The sequence below is a fragment of the Oncorhynchus clarkii genome, chromosome 3, assembly GCF_045791955.1.
Source record: "Oncorhynchus clarkii lewisi isolate Uvic-CL-2024 chromosome 3, UVic_Ocla_1.0, whole genome shotgun sequence".
In the NCBI taxonomy this organism is placed as follows: domain Eukaryota; kingdom Metazoa; phylum Chordata; class Actinopteri; order Salmoniformes; family Salmonidae; genus Oncorhynchus; species Oncorhynchus clarkii.
In genome coordinates, this window is record NC_092149.1 from 35,597,078 (window position 1) to 35,619,577 (window position 22,500).

At 44.8% G+C, this 22,500-nt stretch overlaps 1 protein-coding gene across 1 annotated transcript in view; it reads left to right on the forward strand.

Moving 5' to 3' along the window:
- The window catches only part of LOC139394446 (zinc finger protein 407-like), a 191,980-nt gene that overhangs the window by 73,614 nt on the left and 95,866 nt on the right, over nt 1-22,500 (forward strand). Inside the window, exon 4 of the mRNA XM_071142517.1 lies at nt 8,514-8,588. Within this exon, the coding sequence (XP_070998618.1) occupies nt 8,514-8,588 (75 nt within the window). The remainder of the gene's footprint in view (nt 1-8,513; nt 8,589-22,500) is intronic.

The window sequence follows — 22,500 nt, forward strand, 5'->3', positions numbered from 1 at the left end:
ATTTATTTAATGGCTGATACATTATGGCATATTTCCATAGGCGGATCTTTAAGAAGACAGAGCGATATTGATGTGAAGTCACCCTTCCTCCCGTCAAAGGAAGTGACAGCACTGCACTTGTTTTTTCTCTCGCTCTCTCTCTCTTTATCTCTCTCACTCTCTCTTCCTCTTATTCCCTAGTTCCTGCTCTTCCTCCATCTCTCCCCCTCTCTCCGCGGAGGTATCCCACTGCCTTAAGATTTGCCTCCGTACTCTCCCGCTCTCCCTCCTATTTTGAGTCAATTTTTGGGGGGCCTTTTCTCCCCTAGACGAGCTATAGATCCCCCCCCCCAGTCACTAATCTGGGCTCATTCTTTGCAGAATGCCCCTTCTCCATCGTCCGTCTGTCTGTCTCCTGTGATTGCTCTCATGTCTCCTCACGTCTCGACGCTCCACACTCCTGTCAGGGGATGTGTGGCAGGATCCTTTGTCAGTTTACCGGCCCGTCAAGCCTTCAGAGTTTTAAACATGTCAACTTACCTGTGAGATGCACTACAGGCCCTTTGCTATCCCCCCCCCCACACACACACACATCACACTGTATTTATATGAAAAGGAAAAGATTATGTTTCCCCAGTAGGGTATAATTATAGAGTGAAGGAGATGTAATGTGTGTGTGTGTGTGGCTATAGCTTGTGTTTATTTATTTTTGTATTGGGTCATATAATGGAGGTCTCTTTGACCCATTGTTTCTGTGCAGAGATTAGCCTGGACAGGTGTTAGTGAGCTTTATGAATCTCCAATTTTGGCTGGGCTTGATGTGGCCAACTGGTGTTCTTCACCTTGTGTTCCCCAGTAACCGGTTCGTACTTAAAAAAACATTCTCCTTTCAGGCCGCAAAAGCTTTGATTAACTCCTTCACTTTATTTAATGGTGCAAAGGCAGATTTTTTTTTTTTTTGGGGGGGGGGGGGGGGGGGGGGTGGGTGGGTATGCATACTTTTTTTAAGAACCCCCTAACCTAATGTAGCAGGCGTAAAATAAAAGGAAACCCTAGTTAGGGTGTAGAAAGGGGAGTTGAAGAAAATGTGAAAGGAAGGAAAAAGGACGTGGAGAGGGGAGATAGGGAGGGAGATTTAAAAAATATATATGTATATATTTCACCTTTATTTAACCAGGTAGGCCAGTTGAGAATTTACAAATTTACAAATGCGACCTGGGTAAGAAAAAGCTAAGCAGTGCGACAAAAACAACACAGAGTTACACATAAACAAACGTACAGTCAATAGCACAACATTAAAATCTTTTTACAGTGTGTGCAAATGTAGAAGAGTAGGGAGGTAGGCAATAAATAGGCCATAGAGGCAAAATAATTACAATTAACATTAACACTGGAGTGATAGATGTGCAGATGATGATGTGCAAGTAGAGATACTGGGGTGCAAAAGAGCAAGAGGTAAGTAATAATATGCTATTTACAGATTGGCTGTGTACAAGCTGCTCTGACAGCTGATGCTTAAAGTTAGAGAGAGAGATATAAGACTCCAGCTTCAGTGATTTTTGGAATTCGTTCCATTCATTGGCAGCACAGAACTGGAAGGTAAGGCGGCCAAAGGAAGTGTTGGCTTTGGGGATGACCAGTGAAATATACCCGCTGGAGCTCGTGCTACGGGTGGGTGATGCTGTGGTGACCAGTCAGCTGAGATAAGGCGGGGCTTTACCTAACAAAGACTTATAGATGACTTGGAGCCAGTGGGTTTGGCGACTAATATGTAGTGAGGGCCAGCCAATGAGAGCATACAGGTCGCAGTGGTGGGTAGTATATGGTAACCATCCGGTGACCATCCGTTTTAGTGACAAAACGGATGGCACTGTGATAGACTATATCCACATTGCTGAGTAGAGTGTTGGAGGCTATTTTGGAAATGACATCGCCGAAGTCAAGGATCGGTAGGATAGTCAGTTTTACGAGGGTATGTTTGGCAGCATGAGTGAAGGAGGCTTTGTTGCTAAATAGGAAGCCGATTCTAGATTTAATTTTGGATTGGAGATGCTTAATGTGAGTCTGGAAGGAGAGTTTACAGTCTAACCAGACACCTAGGTATTTGTAGTTGTCCACATATTCTAGGTCAGAACCGTCCAGAGTAGTGATGCTAGTCGGGTGGGAGGGTGCAGGCAGCAATCGGTTGAAGAGCATGCACTTAGTTTTACTAGCATTTAAAAACAGTTGGAGGCCACGGAAGGAGTGTTGTATGGCGTGGAAGCTCATTTGGAGGATTGTTAGCACAGTGTTAGCACAAAGAAGGACCAGATTTATACAGAATGGTGTCGTCTGCGTAGAGGTGGATCAGAGAATCACTAGCAGCAATAGCGACATCATTGATATATACAGAGAAAAGATTTGGCCCGAGAATTGAACCCTGTGGCACCCCCATAGAGACTGCCAGAGGTCTGGACAACAGGCCCTCCGATTTGACACACTGAGCTCTATCTGAGAAGTAGTTGGTGAGCCAGGCGAGGCAGGAAAGCACTTTTGAAGAGCAACCAGGCATCCTCTACTGACGGGATGAGGTCAATATCCTTCCAGGATACCCGGGCCAGGTTGGTTAGGAAGGTCTGCTCTCTGAAGTGTTTTAGGAAGCATTTGAAAGTGATGAGGGGTTGTCGTTTGACCGCGGACCCATTACGCACGCAGGCAATGAGGCAGTGATCGCTGAGATCTTGGTTGAAGACAGCAGAGGTGTATTTAGGGGGCAAGTTGGTCAGCATGATATCTAAGAGGGTGCCCATGGTTATATATTTAGGGTTGTACCTGGTAGGTTCATTGATCATTTGAGTGAGATTGAGGGTATCTTGCTTAGATTGTAGGACAGCCGAAGTATGAAGCATGTCCCAGTTTATGTCACCTAACAGTACGAACTCTGAAGATAGATAGGGGGTGATCAATTCACATATGGTGTTCAGGGCACAGCTGGGACTGAAGGGGGTCTACAGCAAGCGTAAACGGTGAGAGACTTGTTTCTGGAAAGGTGGATTTTTAAAAGTAGAAGTTCGAATTGTTTGGGCACAGACCTGGATAGTATGACAGAACTCTGCAGGCTATCTCTGTCGTAAATTGCAACTCCGCCACCTTTGGCAGTTCTATCTTGTTGAAAAATGTTATAGTTAGGGATGAAAATGTCAGTTTTTTTGGTGGCCTTCCTAAGCCAGGATTCAGACACGGCTAGGACATCCGGGTTGGCGGAGTATACTAAATCAGTGAATAAAACAAACTTAGGGAGGAGGCTTCTAATGTTAACATGCATGAAATCAAGGCTTTTACGGTTACAGAAGTCAACAAATGAGAGCGCCAGGGGAATGGGAGTGATGCTGGGAGCTGCAGGTTCTGGGTTAACCTCTACATCGCTAGAGGAACAGAGGAGGAGTAGGATAAGGGTACGGCTAAAGGCTATAAGACTGGTCGTCTAGTGCGTTCAGAACAGAGAGTGAAAGGAGCAGATTTCTGTGCACGGAAGAATAGATTCAAGGCATAATGTACAGACAAGAGTATGGTAGGATGTGAGTAAAGTGGAGGTAAACCTAGGCATTGAGTGACGATAAGAGAGGTTTTGTCTCTGGAGGCACCATTTAAGCCAGGTGAGGTCACCGCATGTGTGGGGGGTGGAACAAAAGGGCTAGCTAAGGCATGTTGAGCAGGGCTGGAGGCTCTACAGTGAAATAAGACAATAATCACTAACCAAAACAGCAATAGACTACGCATATTGACATTAGGGTGAGGCATGTGTAGCCGAGTGATCATAGGGTCCAGTGAGTAGCTAGACGAGCTGGAGACACGGCAATTCAGACAGCTAGCAGGCCGGGGCTAGCAGATGGGCTTCTGGGGGACGTCGCAACGTCACCTGTTGAAACCCCCTCGGATGGTTACGTCGGCCGACCAGTCGTGATGGATCAACGGGGCTCTGTGTCGTCAGTAAAGAGTCCAGGCCAATTGGCGAAAGTGGTATTGAAGCCCAGGAATTGTCTGATGGATCTCTTCGGCTTGCCAGAAGATGGGCCTAGTTCCAGGCTAACTGGTGCTTGCTTCGGGACAGAGACGTTAGCCAGGAGTAGCCACTCGGATAGCAGCTAGCTAGCTGCGATGATCCGGTGTAAATGTTCTGTAGGAATCCGGAGATGTGGTAGAGAAATAGCAGTCCGATATGCCCTGGGTTGATTTCGCACTGTGCAGACTGGCAGGAATTGACCGGGCTGAGGCTGGCTGAGTTAACGGTGATGACCGCTAGCAGTGGCTAACTGACTACTAGCTAGTAGCTAGTTAGCTGGCTAGCTTCTGATGGGGTTTCCGGTTCTAAAGTATAAAAATATCAGATCCCTACAACATTGGGTGAGGTGGGTTGCAGATGGAAATTGAGTCCGTAGATGGAAATTGAGATGAAAATGTATAAAAATACTGTATATACGAAGAAAACGATATATACACGGAACGGGACAAGACTTAACACAACAGACTTCCCCACTGCTCCGCCATTTTGGAACAGATGAAGAGAAGGTGGAAGGGGGAGATGGAGGGGAGGTAGAGGTCTGTCTCCTGTTACTGCTGTCACGTCTCGACGCTCCACACTCCTGTCAGGAGATGTGTGGCAGGATCCTCTGTCACTTTACCCAACCGTCAAGCCATCAGAGGTTAAACATGTCAACTCACCTTCCTATTTCCCCCCATCACACTGTGTTCGTATGAAAAAGGAAAGATCATGTTTACCCAAGTAGGGTATAATTATGGAAACCGAGTGAATGAGATATGATGTATAATGTATGTGTGGCTATAGCGTTAGTGTAGTGTATGGTTTATTTTGTATTGGCCATATAGTGGAAGTTTGTTTGACCCATTGTTTCTGTGTGGAGATATGCTAAAATCAGCAGATTATGGTAAGAAGGAAAAGTAGAGCGAGGGATGCTCGCTATCTCTCCCTCGCTCTCGCTCTCTCTCACTCCCTCTCGCTCTCTCCTGGCACAGGGGCCTACTGTGAGGTTCTGGCTTCCTGTACAGAGGACCTCACAGTTCACCAGGGAAAGTAGGGTGTGGCAAGGGGGAGTTGGAGAGAAGGTGGAAGTGGGTAAAAGGAGGTGGAGAGGGGAGGTGGAGAGGTGCAAGAAGGGGATGGTGAGGTGCTAGGGCGAAACGGAGGCGATATGTAGAGGTACCTGCCGCTAATGCTGGAGTCAGTGAGGGATGGCGGGCACTCCAGCTGTGACATTAAAACAGCAGGTGGACGGCGTCGTTAGGACTGGCACACGAGGCAGGATGAGGCCCAGCGGCCCACTGTAGTAGCTCTGTCTCAGGCGGCTTCACCCCGCCGAGAGAACTGATCCATAGCTCCATATAGCTCCATAAGGAAATACAGACCCCTCTAGAGCTCTCTCTCCTGGGCACACTGCTTAGTTTGGTGAGGGTTGAGCGACTCACACACCTAATGACTCCACGGTCACCCTTACCATTTTGGAGGAAGAATTTAGTTTGACTCGAGTAACAAAAAATACATCCTCTCTGTTTTTATCGTGGTTCACCTTCCTGTACGCACCATTGTCAAGGCCGTCACACAGGTGACATTGGTACTTATAATACAATCAAATGACATGATTTCTGTTTCTGACACAGATGGCAGCAAAGTGCTATTATTTGTTAGGCCCATATTCATAAAGCATCTGAGTGCTGATCTAGAATGAATGTGTTTATGGACACAGGACCTGATCCCAGATCAGCACTCCTACTATGAGACTCTCTATGAATACAGGCCTAGGTCTAACTCTACTAAGTAAAGCATGCCATGTGTGATGTGATAGACCCTTCTCTCTCTCTTTTTTTCTTTCTCCGTATCCCAGAATGCTTTGTATGTTCTGCACAGGATCTAGCCATTTTGCGCCTCACTGATGCCAGAGGCTTCTCCTTAGATCTCCCAACATCCCTTCCGGAATTGTAGATTGAGATTCCCGCCCCGAACCATCCAGGAATACTGATAGGCAAATGAAGTTGTTTGGAACCCATATTGACATGTTATCTCTTTATCTGGTGATGGAGACAGGGGGAGGGAAGAGAAAGAAGTGTAACTTGGGTAATTGAGCCGTGTCAACGCCGCTTATCGGTAAAGCTGCGGCGCGTCACGGAGCTAACGAGGTGTGGCGCGGCGAATTAGTCTAAAGCGAGTGGAACGTGAAACTCCTCAATGTTTTTATTTATTTTATTTTATTATCTCCCTTTAAATTAAGAGGCTCCCTCGAGGCTAAAATAAGGCTTTAATAGTTAAATTAATCTGGGGAAATATTGATATGGATGAATGGCATAGCGGAATGTTCCCTTTGTTGCAATAATGACGAAGGCAACAGTCGTTTGCGTTAAGGATGCACCCTCGGAGGTAGATCCTAACCTGAGAGGACAGGGGATTTAGAAACCCGTTTCAACAAATGGATTTGCTCTTTTACCACTTAGCCTTGCCCTTCATTTGAACCTGCCATTTGTGTGGCGCGTATATGCTAGCTTGTCTGTGACACTCTGTGCGTGTGTGTGTGTGTGTGTGTTCGTGTGTGTGTGTGTGTGTTCGTGTGCGTTTCTGTCTGTCGTCTCACTTTAGCAGGCCATTGCCAGGTGCCTCCATCAGGCCTTGCCAGTCATGCCAGTCACTGTTTGCTGCCATGCTCAGAATAAGCCAGTGGAATAAAACATTTTTATCAGAGTGAGTGATGCAAATCTCACAACACGCCAGTTTGATTTGTAACCCTCGCTATCAAAGAATACTAATTAAAATCATATTTTTGCATATGTCTTCATGTCTTTCATCCGCGTATGCAAATCGCCCCCGTTGCCTTTCAGCACTCTGTAATGAGGTTTATGAAGGACAGCTGTAATCCATAATTAACAGAAATGTTTGCAAGCTCTTTTTTTCCCCCATGCGGCAGTGACTTAAACAACCTAGAAAAAGCTAGAAAATGCTAACTTAATTAGCGTGTTTGTTTATTTATAGCTAGTTGAAGCAGTCAGTCAGTCAGTGAGTGCTGTGCCACAGCCTCCAGTCACCCAGAGTGTCTCCCTCCCCTGTGTTTGATCTTGTCATTCTCCTTCGGTGGAGAGGAGTTTGGTTTAGTCACTCCCAGGCAACATTCTGGACGGATGGATGGATGGAGAGATGGAGCTAGAGAGGGAAAAAAGAGGAGGGAGAGAATGATGATAACAAAACAAAACAGCGGAGACTGTTTGAATATTTATATGGGATGCTAGTTAGCATGGGCTGCCCTCGGGGTGGGGGGGGGGGGGGGGATGATGGATGTGGCTCTGGGGCGATGGTAGGAGAGCAGAAGGACGTGTGTGTGTGTGTGTGTGTGCGTGTCCAGTAGTAGGGGGAAGATGCCATTGTGATATGAATGAACGGTGAAATGATTAGGCTATACGCTCTTAACAACATTACCAATAAAGAGAGTGGAAGTCAGAGAGGCAGATGGAGAGAGACTTGCTGAGAGAACGAGAAACAAACAAGCCAGAGGGGGGGGGGGGAAGTAACCGAAAGAGAGAGAGCGATAAAGAGAGAGAAAGTCCAGGAGTCCAAAGTGAAGACCAGTGTCTGCAGTAACACTCCAAACCACGCAGCCGTTGGCTCAACTCTTTATTTCATTCTCTCTCTTTCTCTCTCTCTCTCTCTCTCTCGCTCTTTGTTTCTTTCTTGTTCCTCAGTCATGTCGTCTTAGATGTGGTCATTGTCTGTCAGCAAGAACACTGTAATAGGATGTCATTACTGGTGAATGGCCAGAGGATGAAACGCTAGAGAAACGAGGTTGATCCCTGACTAGTTAGGCCTGTCATCCCACCATTATGGCTTCACGAACTGTTTAGGGAATGGAACAAACTCAGGGCTTTGAACATGGTCAGGACATTGTGGCGGAGTCTTGGAATGACGTCCCAAATATTTCCCTGTGTGTGTGATACTGTGCGTTTCTGTCTGTGTGAGTGTGCGTTTGAGGGTGTATGAGTGCGTGTCAGTGTAGATACACTCTCTACACACTCTCTTTTGATGTTGAACCACTGTAATGACAGGATATCCAAGGCCGTGTTCAGAAGGCACTCAACGGGAAGAAAACGGGGCAAACAGGGAGTTACTACCAGACCAATAAGAAAGCACATTTTCTTTTTCCGTTGCGAAGCGTTTGAAAACATTTTTTTTTACAGTGTGGCCTTGTGAACATGGGTTAAACCCTTTTTCTTTAGTTAACCTGCTGCGTCCTAGTGGCTTTGTCCTCACTACAGTTGCAAAGTTTTCGCGAAATCCCAGTTGGAAAATTCCCAGAATCAGGAAGGAATAAACAGGAAATATGGAATCCTCCAACCAGGATTTCTGGAAAGGCAGGGAATTTATGGAGAGTTTTACAACCCTAATCCTGATCCTGATACAACCCTAATCTCTGTCTGCTCCCCGGTTAACCCTTTCATTTACTGTGGTAAAGAGGCCCTCTTTGTTAACCCTTTGCCCCCTGTGTTCTCTCTCTGACCAGGTGGGCCTTTGTGATGAAGAAGCACCTGAGCACTCACCTGTTGGGGAAACATGGACTGGGCCAGCCCAAAGAGAGGTAGGACTGACTACTTTTGCCTCGCTTTGTCTCTCTCTGTCTTTCTCTCTCGCTCTCCCTCTCTCGCTCTCCCTCCCTTGCTCTCTCTCTGTCCCCTTCGGCCCCTCTCTCTCTCTCTCCAGTATTTCTATCACACCCTCTTTGTCAATCTGTTCCCCCCTCCCTCCCTCTCTCTCCTCTCCTCCCTCTCTCTTCTCTCCCTCTCTGTGTATGATTGGGAAGATGTGATGTCTCCATCTCTCGCCGTGATGTTGCGTGTAAAACTTTCCCGGTGTGCCCCTGTCTGTCAGCGACGCGGCCCGGCTGTCAGTCTTCATTGTGTGTGTGTGTGTGTGTGTGATGAAGATGAAGTTGCAAAGTCCCCGTGGCATGCGAGGAATGAGACGTTAAACACCCCTCAACCTGTCAAACAGACCCGCTAAGAGAAACCAGACGTCTTCTTAAAAAAATAAATAAAAAAAAATAGGGCGAAATTGATACTTTTGACAATATGTCGTTTTAGATATGACAAGTGGCTTGAGATATTAGCAAAGTAGGCACACCATATGCTGCCCTGTAAATACACACTCGTTATTGACTGGATTCAGACTGGCAGCTGTTCGTTGGGAGAGAGAGTCTCACATCCCTCAACTATTTCACTTGTCTGCTTTATTCTCGTAAACAGCACGTGACAAACTAAGGCGAAACTAAACTGTCCAGGGCAGAAATGTTTGTACCACATAGATGTTATATCAAGATGAATTGCCACATATATATTTGTCCATTTGGCTTGTTTTGTTTTTCGTACTTTGAGGATGCTGGTTGGTAATGTGAGTGAAATCACAGTGGGGCTGGTCCGTGTATTGTGTCTGAATGGCAACATTACAGCAAAGGTCGGCGAGAGCACGCACGCCCCCAAACGCACTCGCCCAAACGCACGCGAACACACACCAGCGGCAGGCATGAATGGAGTGGCCTTGTGGAGCTTGGAGGTCTGTGCGTTACCTGACAGCATTTACCTCCGAGTGTGTCTCTACCAAAAGCAACTAGAGTCACACTGCTGCCCCGTAAAACATACTGCAGTGCCATACAACACCATTACATCACACGCAAACATACACACACAAACGTTTGCACGTATGTGCACGTGAGCGAGGCAAGTGCATGCATGCATACAGATATTGGCATTGTACCATTATTGTCTCTTGCTTCTCTCTATTAAACACACACATACACACACACACACACACACAGCGAGAGGCCATGAGGTTTGTTCTATTTCAACCTGTAAAACACGTTGTCATCATTTTTCTGACAGTCCTGGAGACAGAATTTATCTCATAATTAATTAACCATCACATTTCCAACCCAGCAGTGCTTAATTAGCACAAGGTCATTGGGGAGGGCTTATTAAGTGGAACAAATTTGGGGGAGTGTAAGTGGAGAGAGAGAGAGACATGAAAAGGGGAAAATATGGAGAGCGTATGGTGACAGTGCTGGCCCAATGATTGATAACTGCACCAGTTTGAAAAGCCCAGACTTGGAGACTGGAGGGGTAGCTGGTGACGTGGCTGGGAGAGGGGACTGGAGTGGTAACTGGGGACCAGGAGAGAGGGAGGGAGGGAGGTAGTGGGAGGGACCGGGGGCTGGCGGGAGTGGGGGAGCCAATTGCAAACATATGCTGCCTGGCAGGCAGGGGAGAGATGGATTGCAGCAGGACAGTGTCAGGGAGGCTGTTTCATCACCATCGGCCCTATTCACCTGGTATTTTTAGAACACTGGGGAGATCTGTTAGTCAAAGGAAGAGAAGAGGAGGAGGGGTGGGAGGAGGAGGGGAGAGACCTGACTAGCCCAGCCAGATAGTGCCCAGCTCCAGTTCGCTTAGTTTGTCTGGGCTCTGGAAAAACAGGTTATTTTGGGTGGGTGGGGGGAATGGACTGGGATGGGCAGGGGATCCGGAGGTAAGATGACAATCTCCAGCCTCCATCAAAGAGAGAGAGAGACAGTGAGAAGGGTTCTGACCTGTTCTAAAATGACACATCTGGGTTCCGGTTTCATTCACCACTATTCTTCACTGTACAGTTTGGAGGTCTGCAAACTTTTGGCTGTGCATGTGTCTGTTTACGTGTGGATCTACAGTCAGGTCAATAATTATTGGCACCCTTGATAAAGATGAGTAAAAAGACTGTATTAAATAGATAATGCAAATACTGACCTACGGGTAACTGCCAAAATAATGGGAACACTTGAGTAACTGAGGGATACAAAGTATATTGAAAGCAGGCACTTTACCAGGTGTGGTTCCTGAGTTAATTTAGCAAATAACATCCCATCGTGCTCAGGGTAATGTATAAAAATGCCCAGTTGCCCATTATTTTGGTTACCATAACCAGAAGATGAGATCTCAGTGACTTTGAAAGAGGGGTCTGAAAGGAGCATTGGGGGTTTAAAGGGTGTGTCAGTCTCCAGATCTCAACCCAATTGAACACTTATGGGAGATTCTGGAGTGGCGCCTGAGACAGTTTTCCACCACCATCAACAAAACACCAAATATGGTGGAAGTTCTGGTGGAAGAACGCTGTTGCATCCCTCCAATAGAGTTCCAGACACTTGTAGAATCTGTGCCAATGTACCAAGGTGCCCTGAAGCTGTTCTGGCAGTGCAACCCCCATTAAGACATTGATATTAGTAGATATCCTTTATATTAGTAGATTTCCTTTATTTTGGCAGTTACCTATATATATTGTATACACAACATTTTGGGGGAAAATTCAATTATTTTGTTAATATAGTTTAACAAGTACAACAACAACAACAAAAAGCCTAAAAAAGAAAGAGGTCAAAATACTTGACAGCCGCGTTTACTCCGCCACCCTCCCCTCGCGAGGAGAATGGCACAGAACCTTTCTCTAGAATGTTTTTCGAGACTGGAGAACACGTTGGGAGGGATCTTAGACCGTTCCTCCATACAGAATCTTTCCAGATCCTTGATATCCTTCGTCTGCTCTCCTCTCCAATTCAAACTACAAATTCCAGAGACTTTTTGATTTTGTGGTCAAATGAACCATTTCTTTGTGGATTTGTCCTTTCGATAGTCATACAGTGAGCTCCAATAGTATTGGGACAGTGACACATCGTTGTTGTTGTTTAGGCTCTGTACTCCAGCACTTTGGATTTGAAATGATACAATGCCTATGAGGTGAACGTGCAGACTGTCAGCTTTAATTTGAGGGTATTTTCATCCATATCGGGTCCGTTTAGAAATTACACCACTTTTTATACATTGTCCCCCCTCCCCATTTTAGTGGACCAAAAGTCGTATATGTCTGTTAAAGTAGTCAGAAGTGTAGTATTTGGTCCTATATTCCTAGTACGTAATGATGATCGAGCTTGTGGCTACAAACTTGTTGGCACCATTTGCTGTTTGGTGTGCAGATCTGGACTCTATCAATTACACGCCACTTGTACTTGAGGAAGACCAAGAGGTAGACCACCGCCAGGTAATATATCAATTACATGAGAAGGTTGCAGGTCCCCGAGGAGAGATTTAATACGCTCTGAGCTATTTGTTAATATACTAAACCAAGGTTGGGTATGTGGGGTTCTGTGCAATTGTCGTTTTATACGTTATGCTAACTTTTGCGTAGCATTTGTGGCTCCCAAACCAATACAAGATGGGTTTCATGTCCATATCATCAAGTGTCTAAAAGAATGTGTGAAGCTCGCTGAAGTGCGAAACATGCTAATATCAGGAATATTGACTTGCATTGATTTTGGCCCACAAATGCTACAACATTAGCGTTTGAAGACAGTGGCCAGGGATACAAAACCAAGGCATGGTTTGTTTTCTTACCTTCCCCATAGGCTGCTTACAGGGTAAGGAAACCAATAAGTGATTTTATAATTTGGGTGAACTATCCCTTCAATTTGACAAAGTGAAATTTAGATTCCTACAATTCAATAGTTTGATGGAATTAGGCCTAGGTCTACGTGCGTGTCAAATCAAATTTCATTGGTCATATACACGTTTAGTAGATGTAGAGAAATGCTGGTGTGTGTGTGTGTGTGTGTGTGTGTGTGTGTGTGTGTGTGTGTGTGTGTGTGTGTGTGTGTGTGTGTGTGTGTGTGTGTGTGTGTGTGTGTGTGTGTGTGTGTGTGTGTGTGTGTGTGTGTGTGTAACGTGTATCTGTGTGTGTGTGTAATGTGTATCTGTGTGTGTGTAATGTGTATCTGTGTGTGTAACGTGTATCTGTGTGTGTAACGTATATATGTGTGTGTGTAACGTGTATCTGTGTGTGTGTGATGTGTATCTGTGTGTGTAACGTGTATCTGTGTGTATAACGTATATACGTGTGTGTGTAACGTGTATCTGTGCGTGTGTAACGTGTATCTGTGTGTGTGTAACGTGTATCTGTGTGTGTGTAACGTGTATCTGTGTGTGTGTAACGTGTATCTGTGTGTGTGTAACGTGTTTCTGTGTGTGTGTGTGTGTGTGTGTGTGTAATGTGTATCTGTGTGTGTGTGTGTGTGTGTAACGTGTATCTCTGTGTGTGTAACGTGTATCTGTGTGTGTGTAACGTGTATCAGTGTGTGTGTAACGTGTATCAGTGTGTGTGTAACGTGTATCTGTGTGTAACGTGTATCAGTGTGTATGTGTATCGGTGTGTGTGTGTGTAACGTGTATCTGTGTGTGTGTGTGTGTAACGTGTATCTGTGTGTGTGTGTGTGTAACGTGTATCTGTGTGTGTGTAACGTGCATCTGTGTGTGTGTAACGTGTATCAGTGTGTGTGTAACGTGTATCAGTGTGTGTGTAACGTGTATCTGTGTGTGTAACGTGTATCGGTGTGTATGTGTATCTGTGTGTGTGTGTGTGTGTGTGTGTGTGTGTGTAACGTGTATCTGTGTGTGTGTAACGTGTATCTCTTTGTGTGTAACGTGGATCTGTGTGTGTGTAACCTGTATCTGTGTGTGTGTAACGTGTATCTCTGTGTGTGTAACGTGTATCTCTGTGTGTGTGTAACGTGTATCTGTGTGTGTAACGTGTAACGTGTATCTGTGTGTGTAACGTGTAACGTGTATCTGTGTGTAACGTGTAACGTGTATCTGTGTGTGTGTAACATGTATCTGTGTGTGTGTAACGTGCATCTGTGTGTGTGTGTAACGTGTATCTGTGTGTGTGTAACGTGTATCTCTGTGTGTGTAACGTTTATCTCTGTGTGTGTGTAACGTGGATCTGTGTGTGTGTAACGTGTATCTGTGTGTTTGTAACATGTATCTGTGTGTGTGTAACGTGTATCTGTGTGTGTGTGTAACGTGTATCTCTGTGTGTGTAACGTGTATCTGTGTGTGTAACGTGTATCTGTGTGTGTGTAACCTGTATCTGTGTGTGTAACGTGCATCTGTGTGTGTAACGTGTATCTGTGTGTGTGTAACGTGTATCTGTGTGTGTGTGTAACGTGTATCTGTGTGTGCGTAACGTGTATCTGTGTGTGTGATGCTGGTTTGTTGCTGGCTTGAAAGATGTAAATACACCTAAACCAACAATTTAATGAGGCAGACTTCTGCTGTTGTGATTGACGGCTGTGACCTCGCCTTCATTTAACGTAAAGTGTTCAAAGATGGCTGCCCTGTCAGGTATCCATGTTTTTTAGGCAATTGTAAAACTACCCCCCCCATTTTCACATTAATAATAATAAACAGTTTGAACTAATACACTTTTTTCACTCACTAAATGGGCGTGTTGACAGCCAAATGTGTCCAATTTATTTCACTGATAAAGTCGGTGAAACGGTTTTCATAAGAACTATCAATGTGGGTCAATAACATTGTGAAACGAAAACCATTACTTTTGCTGGGTATGGCCATTCATCTCCACTTACTGTATTTTGCCAATAGGGCCGTCCCTGAATCACATTTAAAAAAATTGTAATCAGATTTGTCGTTTAGATACTATTATTCAACTAAAATAAAAATAACACTTACTGATCAAAACTCTTATGGCGTTGTCCTGTCCCTCTGCAGCAGACACTTTTGGGGGCTTTCTTGGCACTCTGGTATGTTGATAGACTTGCGCCCGTGGCTCCTGCTCCATGATAAAACGGGACAGTGGGGTAAGTTAAGCCAAAGAGGGGTACGTTGAGCCACCCTTGTTTCTAGGAAACCGTACACAAAATTCATAATTTTTACCAAATATTTAAGAAGAGGTCATCATTTCATGGAGTCTGTGAAGGAAGCAACCACATTGAAAAAGTGGTAAGGAAGTTAGGTCCAAAAAAACGAATTTATTGTGTTAGAGGTTTCATGATGCTTGTATCTAAACCAAAGTACATCATTTTAAGATAGTTCATTACTGTAGTTCCTTACCCCCCCCCCCCCCCCCCATCAGTTGGGGGTCTCTAGAAGCTTCAATATGAGGTCCGAAACCTAGCATGAAAGTGCATCCTTGTAGCTGTGTGGGCTAATATACAGTGCCTTGCGAAAGTATCCGGCCCCCTTGAACTTTGCGACCTTTTGCCACATTTCAGGCTTCAAACATAAAGATATAAAACTGTATTTTTTTGTGAAGAATCAACAACAAGTGGGACACAATCATGAAGTGGAACGACATTTATTGGATATTTCAAACTTTTTTAACAAATCAAAACTGAATAATTGGGCGTGCAAAATTATTCAGCCCCTTTACTTTCAGTGCAGCAAACTCTCTCCAGAAGTTCAGTGAGGATCTCTGAATGATCCAATGTTGACCTAAATGACTAATGATGATAAATACAATCCACCTGTGTGTAATCAAGTCTCCGTATAAATGCACCTGCACTGTGATAGTCTCAGAGGTCCGTTAAAAGCGCAGAGAGCATCATGAAGAACAAGGAACACACCAGGCAGGTCCGAGATACTGTTGTGAAGAAGTTTAAAGCCGGATTTGGATACAAAAATATTTCCCAAGCTTTAAACATCCCAAGGAGCACTGTGCAAGCGATAATATTGAAATGGAAGGAGTATCAGACCACTGCAAATCTACCAAGACCTGGCCGTCCCTCTAAACTTTCAGCTCATACAAGGAGAAGACTGATCAGCGATGCAGCCAAGAGGCCCATGATCAGTCTGGATGAACTGCAGAGATCTACAGCTGAGGTGGGAGACTCTGTCCATAGGACAACAATCAGTCGTATATTGCACAAATCTGGCCTTTATGGAAGAGTGGCAAGAAGAAAGCCATTTCTTAAAGATATCCATAAAAAGTGTTGTTTAAAGTTTGCCACAAGCCACCTGGGAGACACACCAAACATGTGGAAGAAGGTGCTCTGGTCAGATGAAACCAAAATTGAACTTTTTGGCAACAATGCAAAACGTTATGTTTGGCGTAAAAGCAACACAGCTGAACACACCATCCCCACTGTCAAACATGGTGGTGGCAGCATCATGGTTTGGGCCTGCTTTTCTTCAGCAGGGACAGGGAAGATGGTTAAAATTGATGGGAAGATGGATGGAGCCAAATACAGGACCATTCTGGAAGAAAACCTGATGGAGTCTGCAAAAGACCTGAGACTGGGACGGAGATTTGTCTTCCAACAAGACAATGATCCAAAACATAAAGCAAAATCTACAATGGAATGGTTCAAAAATAAACATATCCAGGTGTTAGAATGACCAAGTCAAAGTCCAGACCTGAATCCAATCGAGAATCTGTGGAAAGAACTGAAAACTGCTGTTCACAAATGCTCTCCATCCAACCTCACTGAGCTTGAGCTGTTTTGTAAGAAGGAATGGGAAAAAATTTCAGTCTCTCGATGTGCAAAACTGATAGAGACATACCCCAAGCGACTTACAGCTGTAATCGCAGCAAAAGGTGGCGCTACAAAGTATTAACTCAAGGGGGCTGAATAATTTTGCACGCCCAATTTTTCAGTTTTTGATTTGTTAAAAAAGTTTGAAATATCCAATAAATGTCGTTCCACTTCATGATTGTGTCCCACTTGTTGTTGATTCTTCACAAAAAAATACAGTTTTATATCTTTATGTTTGAAGCCTGAAATGTGGCAAAAGGTCGCAAAGTTCAAGGGGGCCGAATACTTTCGCAAGGCACTGTAGACAAAATGTTTGCCCTGGGGTAAATTGAGCCAGCGGTTGAGCCAATGGCAAATGGAAGCGTTTTCTTCCCAGGTGTATCGCTGGGATATGAGGTAACAAAGCACAAAGTGTTTTTTTAGGTGTTAAGCCTGTGTTAATAGATGCTTAAAATGAATAAAAGACAAAAGTGATTTTGTTTCATTGTGTTTGGAAAATAACATAGTCATGGTTTTAAATACTGGTGATATTTCATTCAGTACAGAAATATTTAGGCAGCTTAATTTACCCTGTCCCGTGGCTAAAATTACAACGGGGTAAGTTGTGCCAATAGATTGTTTGGGACAAGCTTTGTTTTCAAAACTGTAATGTTTTTATTTCCAGGGCCTCTGGCCTCTGGCCCAACAGCCTGAAATATATGTTGATATCTTTCTTAGAAAGAATACTATACTTCCCTTGACAAGGTGATGCTGAATGTAAAAGATGGATCAACTTACCCCACTCTCCCCTACTCAAATCAGCTACACGTGATTAAAATGGGAGTAAAACGGATCAAATCCTAACCATTCAAATCTTTGAGGTCAGCCCTAGTAGCCAAGCCAATATCACATACAATACACACAACGCCAAGGAGAGAGGGAACAAATAATGAATTAGCCTAGCTAACATTAGGTATTAATACTGCATGATGGTTCAACAAAGACATGTATGTGGTGGGTCCACAACCACACTCTACTGCAGTGCTGTTCAGGTACAAGCAGCGTGTCTGTGCCAGAGGCCGAGGGTGGCAGAGCGGGCATCTGGCTTGGCAGCACCAGGTTCTGGGCTCACAGCCGCTTCCCAGTGTGCCGTACGGTGCGGCCATATTGCCCGGTCGCTGTGGACTGAGACGGGGCAGGCTGGACAGGGGCAGAGGGGGCGGAAGAGTCCTGCAGGGTACCAGCATGGTGGCAATGTGGACCACACAGTCCAAAGCCTTGCCACACTCACAGGGGTCCAATTACACTAGAGCGTGGGCATGTGTGTGTGTGTGTGTTTACTCTGCAGAACGGTGCTGTAGAGAGAGGACGAGGTTAAGAGGGAAATATTGTAGCCCTTAATGATTTGGAATACATCCATCCTCTTAATAATTAATAATGTATCCATCTCTCCCCTCTCCCTTACCTTTCGGTATCAGAGTTATTGTTACCACCTAAGACTAATGTTGTCATGGTTAGGCCTGCACTGCTTACTGTACGCAGACAGTGGCCTGTCATATCAGAACAAGTATGATCCCAGCAGGGCCATGTTCATTAGGCACCAAACGGAGGAGAGAAGACTTGTCCAATACAAACGCTCATTTTTAGTTTTTCGTAGTAACACTTTTCGACAACGTTTTCTGTTGAGTGCCCTAATGAACACAACCCAATCATATCCTATATTACGGCCATAGAGGCTGAATGCACAATGCAGATATTTGTGCATTTTAAAAGGCTTTGAACGGCAGCAACAGTCACTGCCACTGTGGTAGTCAGTCTCCTGTGGCTGGCGTGTAGTAGAGAGACCTTGGTGGCCCATTGCTCACCTTTGTGCTGCTGTGTGCTTGTTTGAACAGGCGCCAGTGGACACGGCCTCTGTTTACCCTATTCAATATTTCATGAGGGATGAACGGTCGGCGCCGAATGAGGGATCGCGTTAATATTGCCGTTGAAATTTAACGCTAATTAGAAAGAAGTGTGTTAGTCTAAAAGCCAATGCAGTCTATAAAAGTTTGATTACTGTAAAATTAGGTGCATTAACTTTTTTATGGGTTGGCCTGTGCAATCGCTGGAGAATGGTTTTATGCACTTGTCATGGGCATATGGTGCAGGCTGGCGGTGTGTGTGTGTGTGTGTGTGTGTGTGTGTGTGTGTGTGTGTGTGTGTGTGTGCACGCAGTGGTGAAAGTAAGTACAAGTACAACTTTTTTTCCTTCTTTTTTTACCCCCTTTTTTTCTGACCTGTTAGTCAGGCTGATTGAGGTAGGATGTACATGTAGGTATCGTTAAAGTGACTGTGTATACAGTGGGGCAAAAAAGTATTTAGTCAGCCACCAAGTTCTCCCACTTAAAAAGATGAGAGAGGCCTGTAATTTTCATCATAGGTACACTTCAACTATGACAGACAGAATGAGGGGGAAAAAATCCAGAGAATCACATTGTAGGATTTTCTAATGAATTTATTTGCAAATTATGGTGTTAAATAAGTATTTGGTGACCTACAAACAAGCAAGATTTCTGGCTCTCACAGACCTGTAACTTATTCTTTAAGAGGCTCCTCTGTCCTCCACTCATTACCTGTATTAATGGCACCTGTTTGAACTTGTTATCAGTATAAAAGACACCTGTCCACAACCTCAAACAGTCACACTCCAAACTCCACTGTGGCCAAGACCAAAGAGCTGTCAAAGGACACCAGAAACAAAATTGTAGACCTGCACCAGGCTGGGAAGACTGAATCTGCAATAGGAACGCAGCTTGGTTTGAAGAAATCAACTGTGAGAGCAATTATTAGGAAATGGAAGACATACAAGACCACTGATAATCTCCCTCGATCTGGGGCTCCACGCAAGATCTCACCCCGTGGGGTCAAAATGATCACAAGAACGGTGAGCAAAAATCCCAGAACCACACGGGGGGGCCTAGTGAATAACCTGCAAAGAGCTGGGACCAAAGTAACAAAGCCTACCATCAGTAACACACTACGCCGCCAGGGACTCAAATCCTGCAGTGCCAGACATGTCCCCCTGCTTAAGCCAGTACATGTCCAGGCCCGTCTGAAGTTTGCTAGAGAGCATTTGGATGATCCAGAAGAAGATTGGGAGAATGTCATATGGTCAGATGAAACCAAAATAGAACTTTTTGGTAATAACTCAACTCATCGTGTTTGGAGGACAAAGAATGCTGAGTTGCATCCAAAGAACATCATACCTACTGTGATGCATGGGGGTGGAAACATCATGCTTTGGGGCTGTTTTTCTGCAAAGGGACCAGGACGACTGATCAGTGTAAAGGAAAGAATGAATGGGGCCATGTATCGTGAGATTTTGAGTGAAAACCTCCTTCCATCAGCAAGGGCATTGAAGATGAAACGTGGCTGGGTCTTTCAGCATGACAATGATCCCAAACACACCGCTCGGGCAACGAAGGACTGGCTTCGTAAGAAGCATTTCAAGGTCTTGGAGGGGCCTAGCCAGTCTCCAGATCTCAACCCCATAGAAAATCTTTGGAGGGAGTTGAAAGTCCGTGTTGCCCAGCAACAGCCCCAAAACCTCACTGCTCTAGAGGAGATCTGCATGGAGGAATGGGCCAAAATACCAGCAACAGTGTGTGATAACCTTGTGAAGACTTACAGAAAACGTTTGACCTCTGTCATTGCCAACAAAGGGTATATAACAAAGTATTGAGATTAACTTTTGTTATTGACCAAATACTTATTTTTCACCATAATTGTTTATTTCCTGAGGGGGAATAGGCTTTGCCGTGCCCTCTTCACAACTGTCTTGGTGTGTTTCAACCAATCTAGTTTGTTGTTGATGTGGACACCAAGGAATTTGAAGCTCTCAACCTGCTCCACTACAGCCCCTTGTCTCATCGCTACAACTCCCGTACGGGCTCGGGAGAGACGAAGGTCGAGAGCAATGCGTCCTCCGAAACACAACCCAACCAAGCCGCACTGCTTCTTAACACAGCACACATCCAACCCGGAAGCCAGCCGCACCAACGTGTCGGAGGAAACACTGTGCACCTAGCGACCTGGTCAGCATGCACTGCGCCCGGCCAGCCACAGGAGTCGCTAGTGCGCGATGAGACAAGGATATCCCTACCGGCCAAACCCTCCGTAACCCGGACGACTCTAGGCCAATTGTGCGTCGCCCCATGGACCTCCCCGTCACGGCCGGTTACGACAGAGCCTGGGCTCGAATCCAGAGTCTCTGGTGGCACAGCTAGCCTTAGACCACTGCACCACCCAGGAGGCCCTTTAAAGTACTACTTAAGTCGTTTTTTGGGGTATCTGTACTTTACTTTACTATTTATATTTTTGATTACTTTTACTTCACTACATTTCTGAAGGAAATAATGTACTTTTTACTCCATACATTTTCCCTGACACCCAAAAGTACTCGTTACATTTTGAATGCTTAGCAGGACAGGAAAATGGTCTAATTCACACACTTAAAGAGAAAGTCCCTGGTCATCCCTACTGCATCTGATCTGGCAGACTCACTAAACACAAATGCTTTGTTTGTAAATTATGTTATTATTATTTATTATTATTGTGTTCCCGTGGTTATCCGTACATTTAAAAAACAAGACAATCGTGCTGTCCGGTTTGCTTAATATAAGAAATGTGATTATTTATTATTTAAATGTATTTATTTATTTACACTTTCACTTTTGATACTTAAGTATATTTTAGCAATTACATTTACATTGGATACTGAAGTATATTTAAAACCAAATGTGTTTTTGAAAAACTTTTTACTCAAATAGATTTTACTGGGTGACTTTCACTTTTACTGGAGTCATTTTCTATTAAGGTATCTTTACTTTCACTCAAGTATGACAATTGGGTACTTTCCCCACCACTGTGTACACAGCTGCATTTTGAAAAGCTGAGGTCCTCATATGCAACAACTCTTCCAGAGATGTAATCATCCGAATGTTGTTATCAGCCAGACAGACTCTTTGGCCTAACTACCAGCAGCAGTTTAGTCTAGGTCTAAACTAGCTGTATTGGTATTGGTAATGGTCTTCAGTTAGTACCCAGTCACAACGGCGTGTCTTTGTGAAATGAGACCGCTGGTCTGTATTCCTAAAGTGTCTCAGAGTAGGAGTGTCGATCTAGGATCAGTTTACCTTTTTAAATCATAACGAATAAGACCACATGGACAGGGGGGGGGACCTAATCCTAGATCAGCACTCATAATCTGAGAGACTTTATGAATATGGGCCTTGTTCCAATATCCACACTAGCACTTAGTATGAAGCAATGCAGACTGTTGGGCCAGTAACACAAAGGTTGCTGTTTCTATTCCCCGAGCCGGCAAGGTGGGAAAATCTGCCGTTCTGCCCTTGAGCAAGGACGTTTCGGTTGAATGCATTCAGTTGTACAACTGACTAGGTCTTCCCCCTCCCCCCTAGTATAGACATTTGAACTGACCAGTAGACGAGCGACTCTCTGCCAGACCTCCCAGTCCATCTACCAAGCCTCTAACTTTCAGTCTAGGAATGATGTCATCATGTAACATTGGAACACAAGTGGCATTACCCAAACCACGAGAGAAGAGAGTGTGCTCAGCTCAGCCTCCGTCTAATTTATGACAAGAGCACAAGTGGAAGAACTAGCATTGTGGGGCTAATTGTCGACAGGTCAGAGTTCCCTCACTGCGACTCCATGTGGGGCTACTTGTTTCTGCCTTTCTCAATTGAAACATCAGACTGTCACTGCAAGGAATGAATGTTGCCAGGCCTCACTAATGAACCAATGAATCAATGAATTAGCTAAGCAGCGATTCAATTAATGCGAGCTGAACGGAGGAGCAGGAGACGTGGACATATCCCGGAGAAGGTGATTAGCGCCGAAACAGATACAGACACACGCGAACCGGTCACGGCTGCCAATATCAGTTATTACAACTTTCTCCAACTTTGGACCTTTTCCTCGTTTATTAGCGCGGTAATGGATTTATCATCACTTCCTGATGTTGTATTGATGTTAAGATGTCTGTTTTTTTTATGCTAGTGTTGTGCCAACCCCCCCCCCCCCTTCTAATTTTCTTAGTTTTGTGGCTAGAGTCAAATACTTTCTGTTGCACACATCGGAGTCAAGTACTTTCTAGAGAGATGAC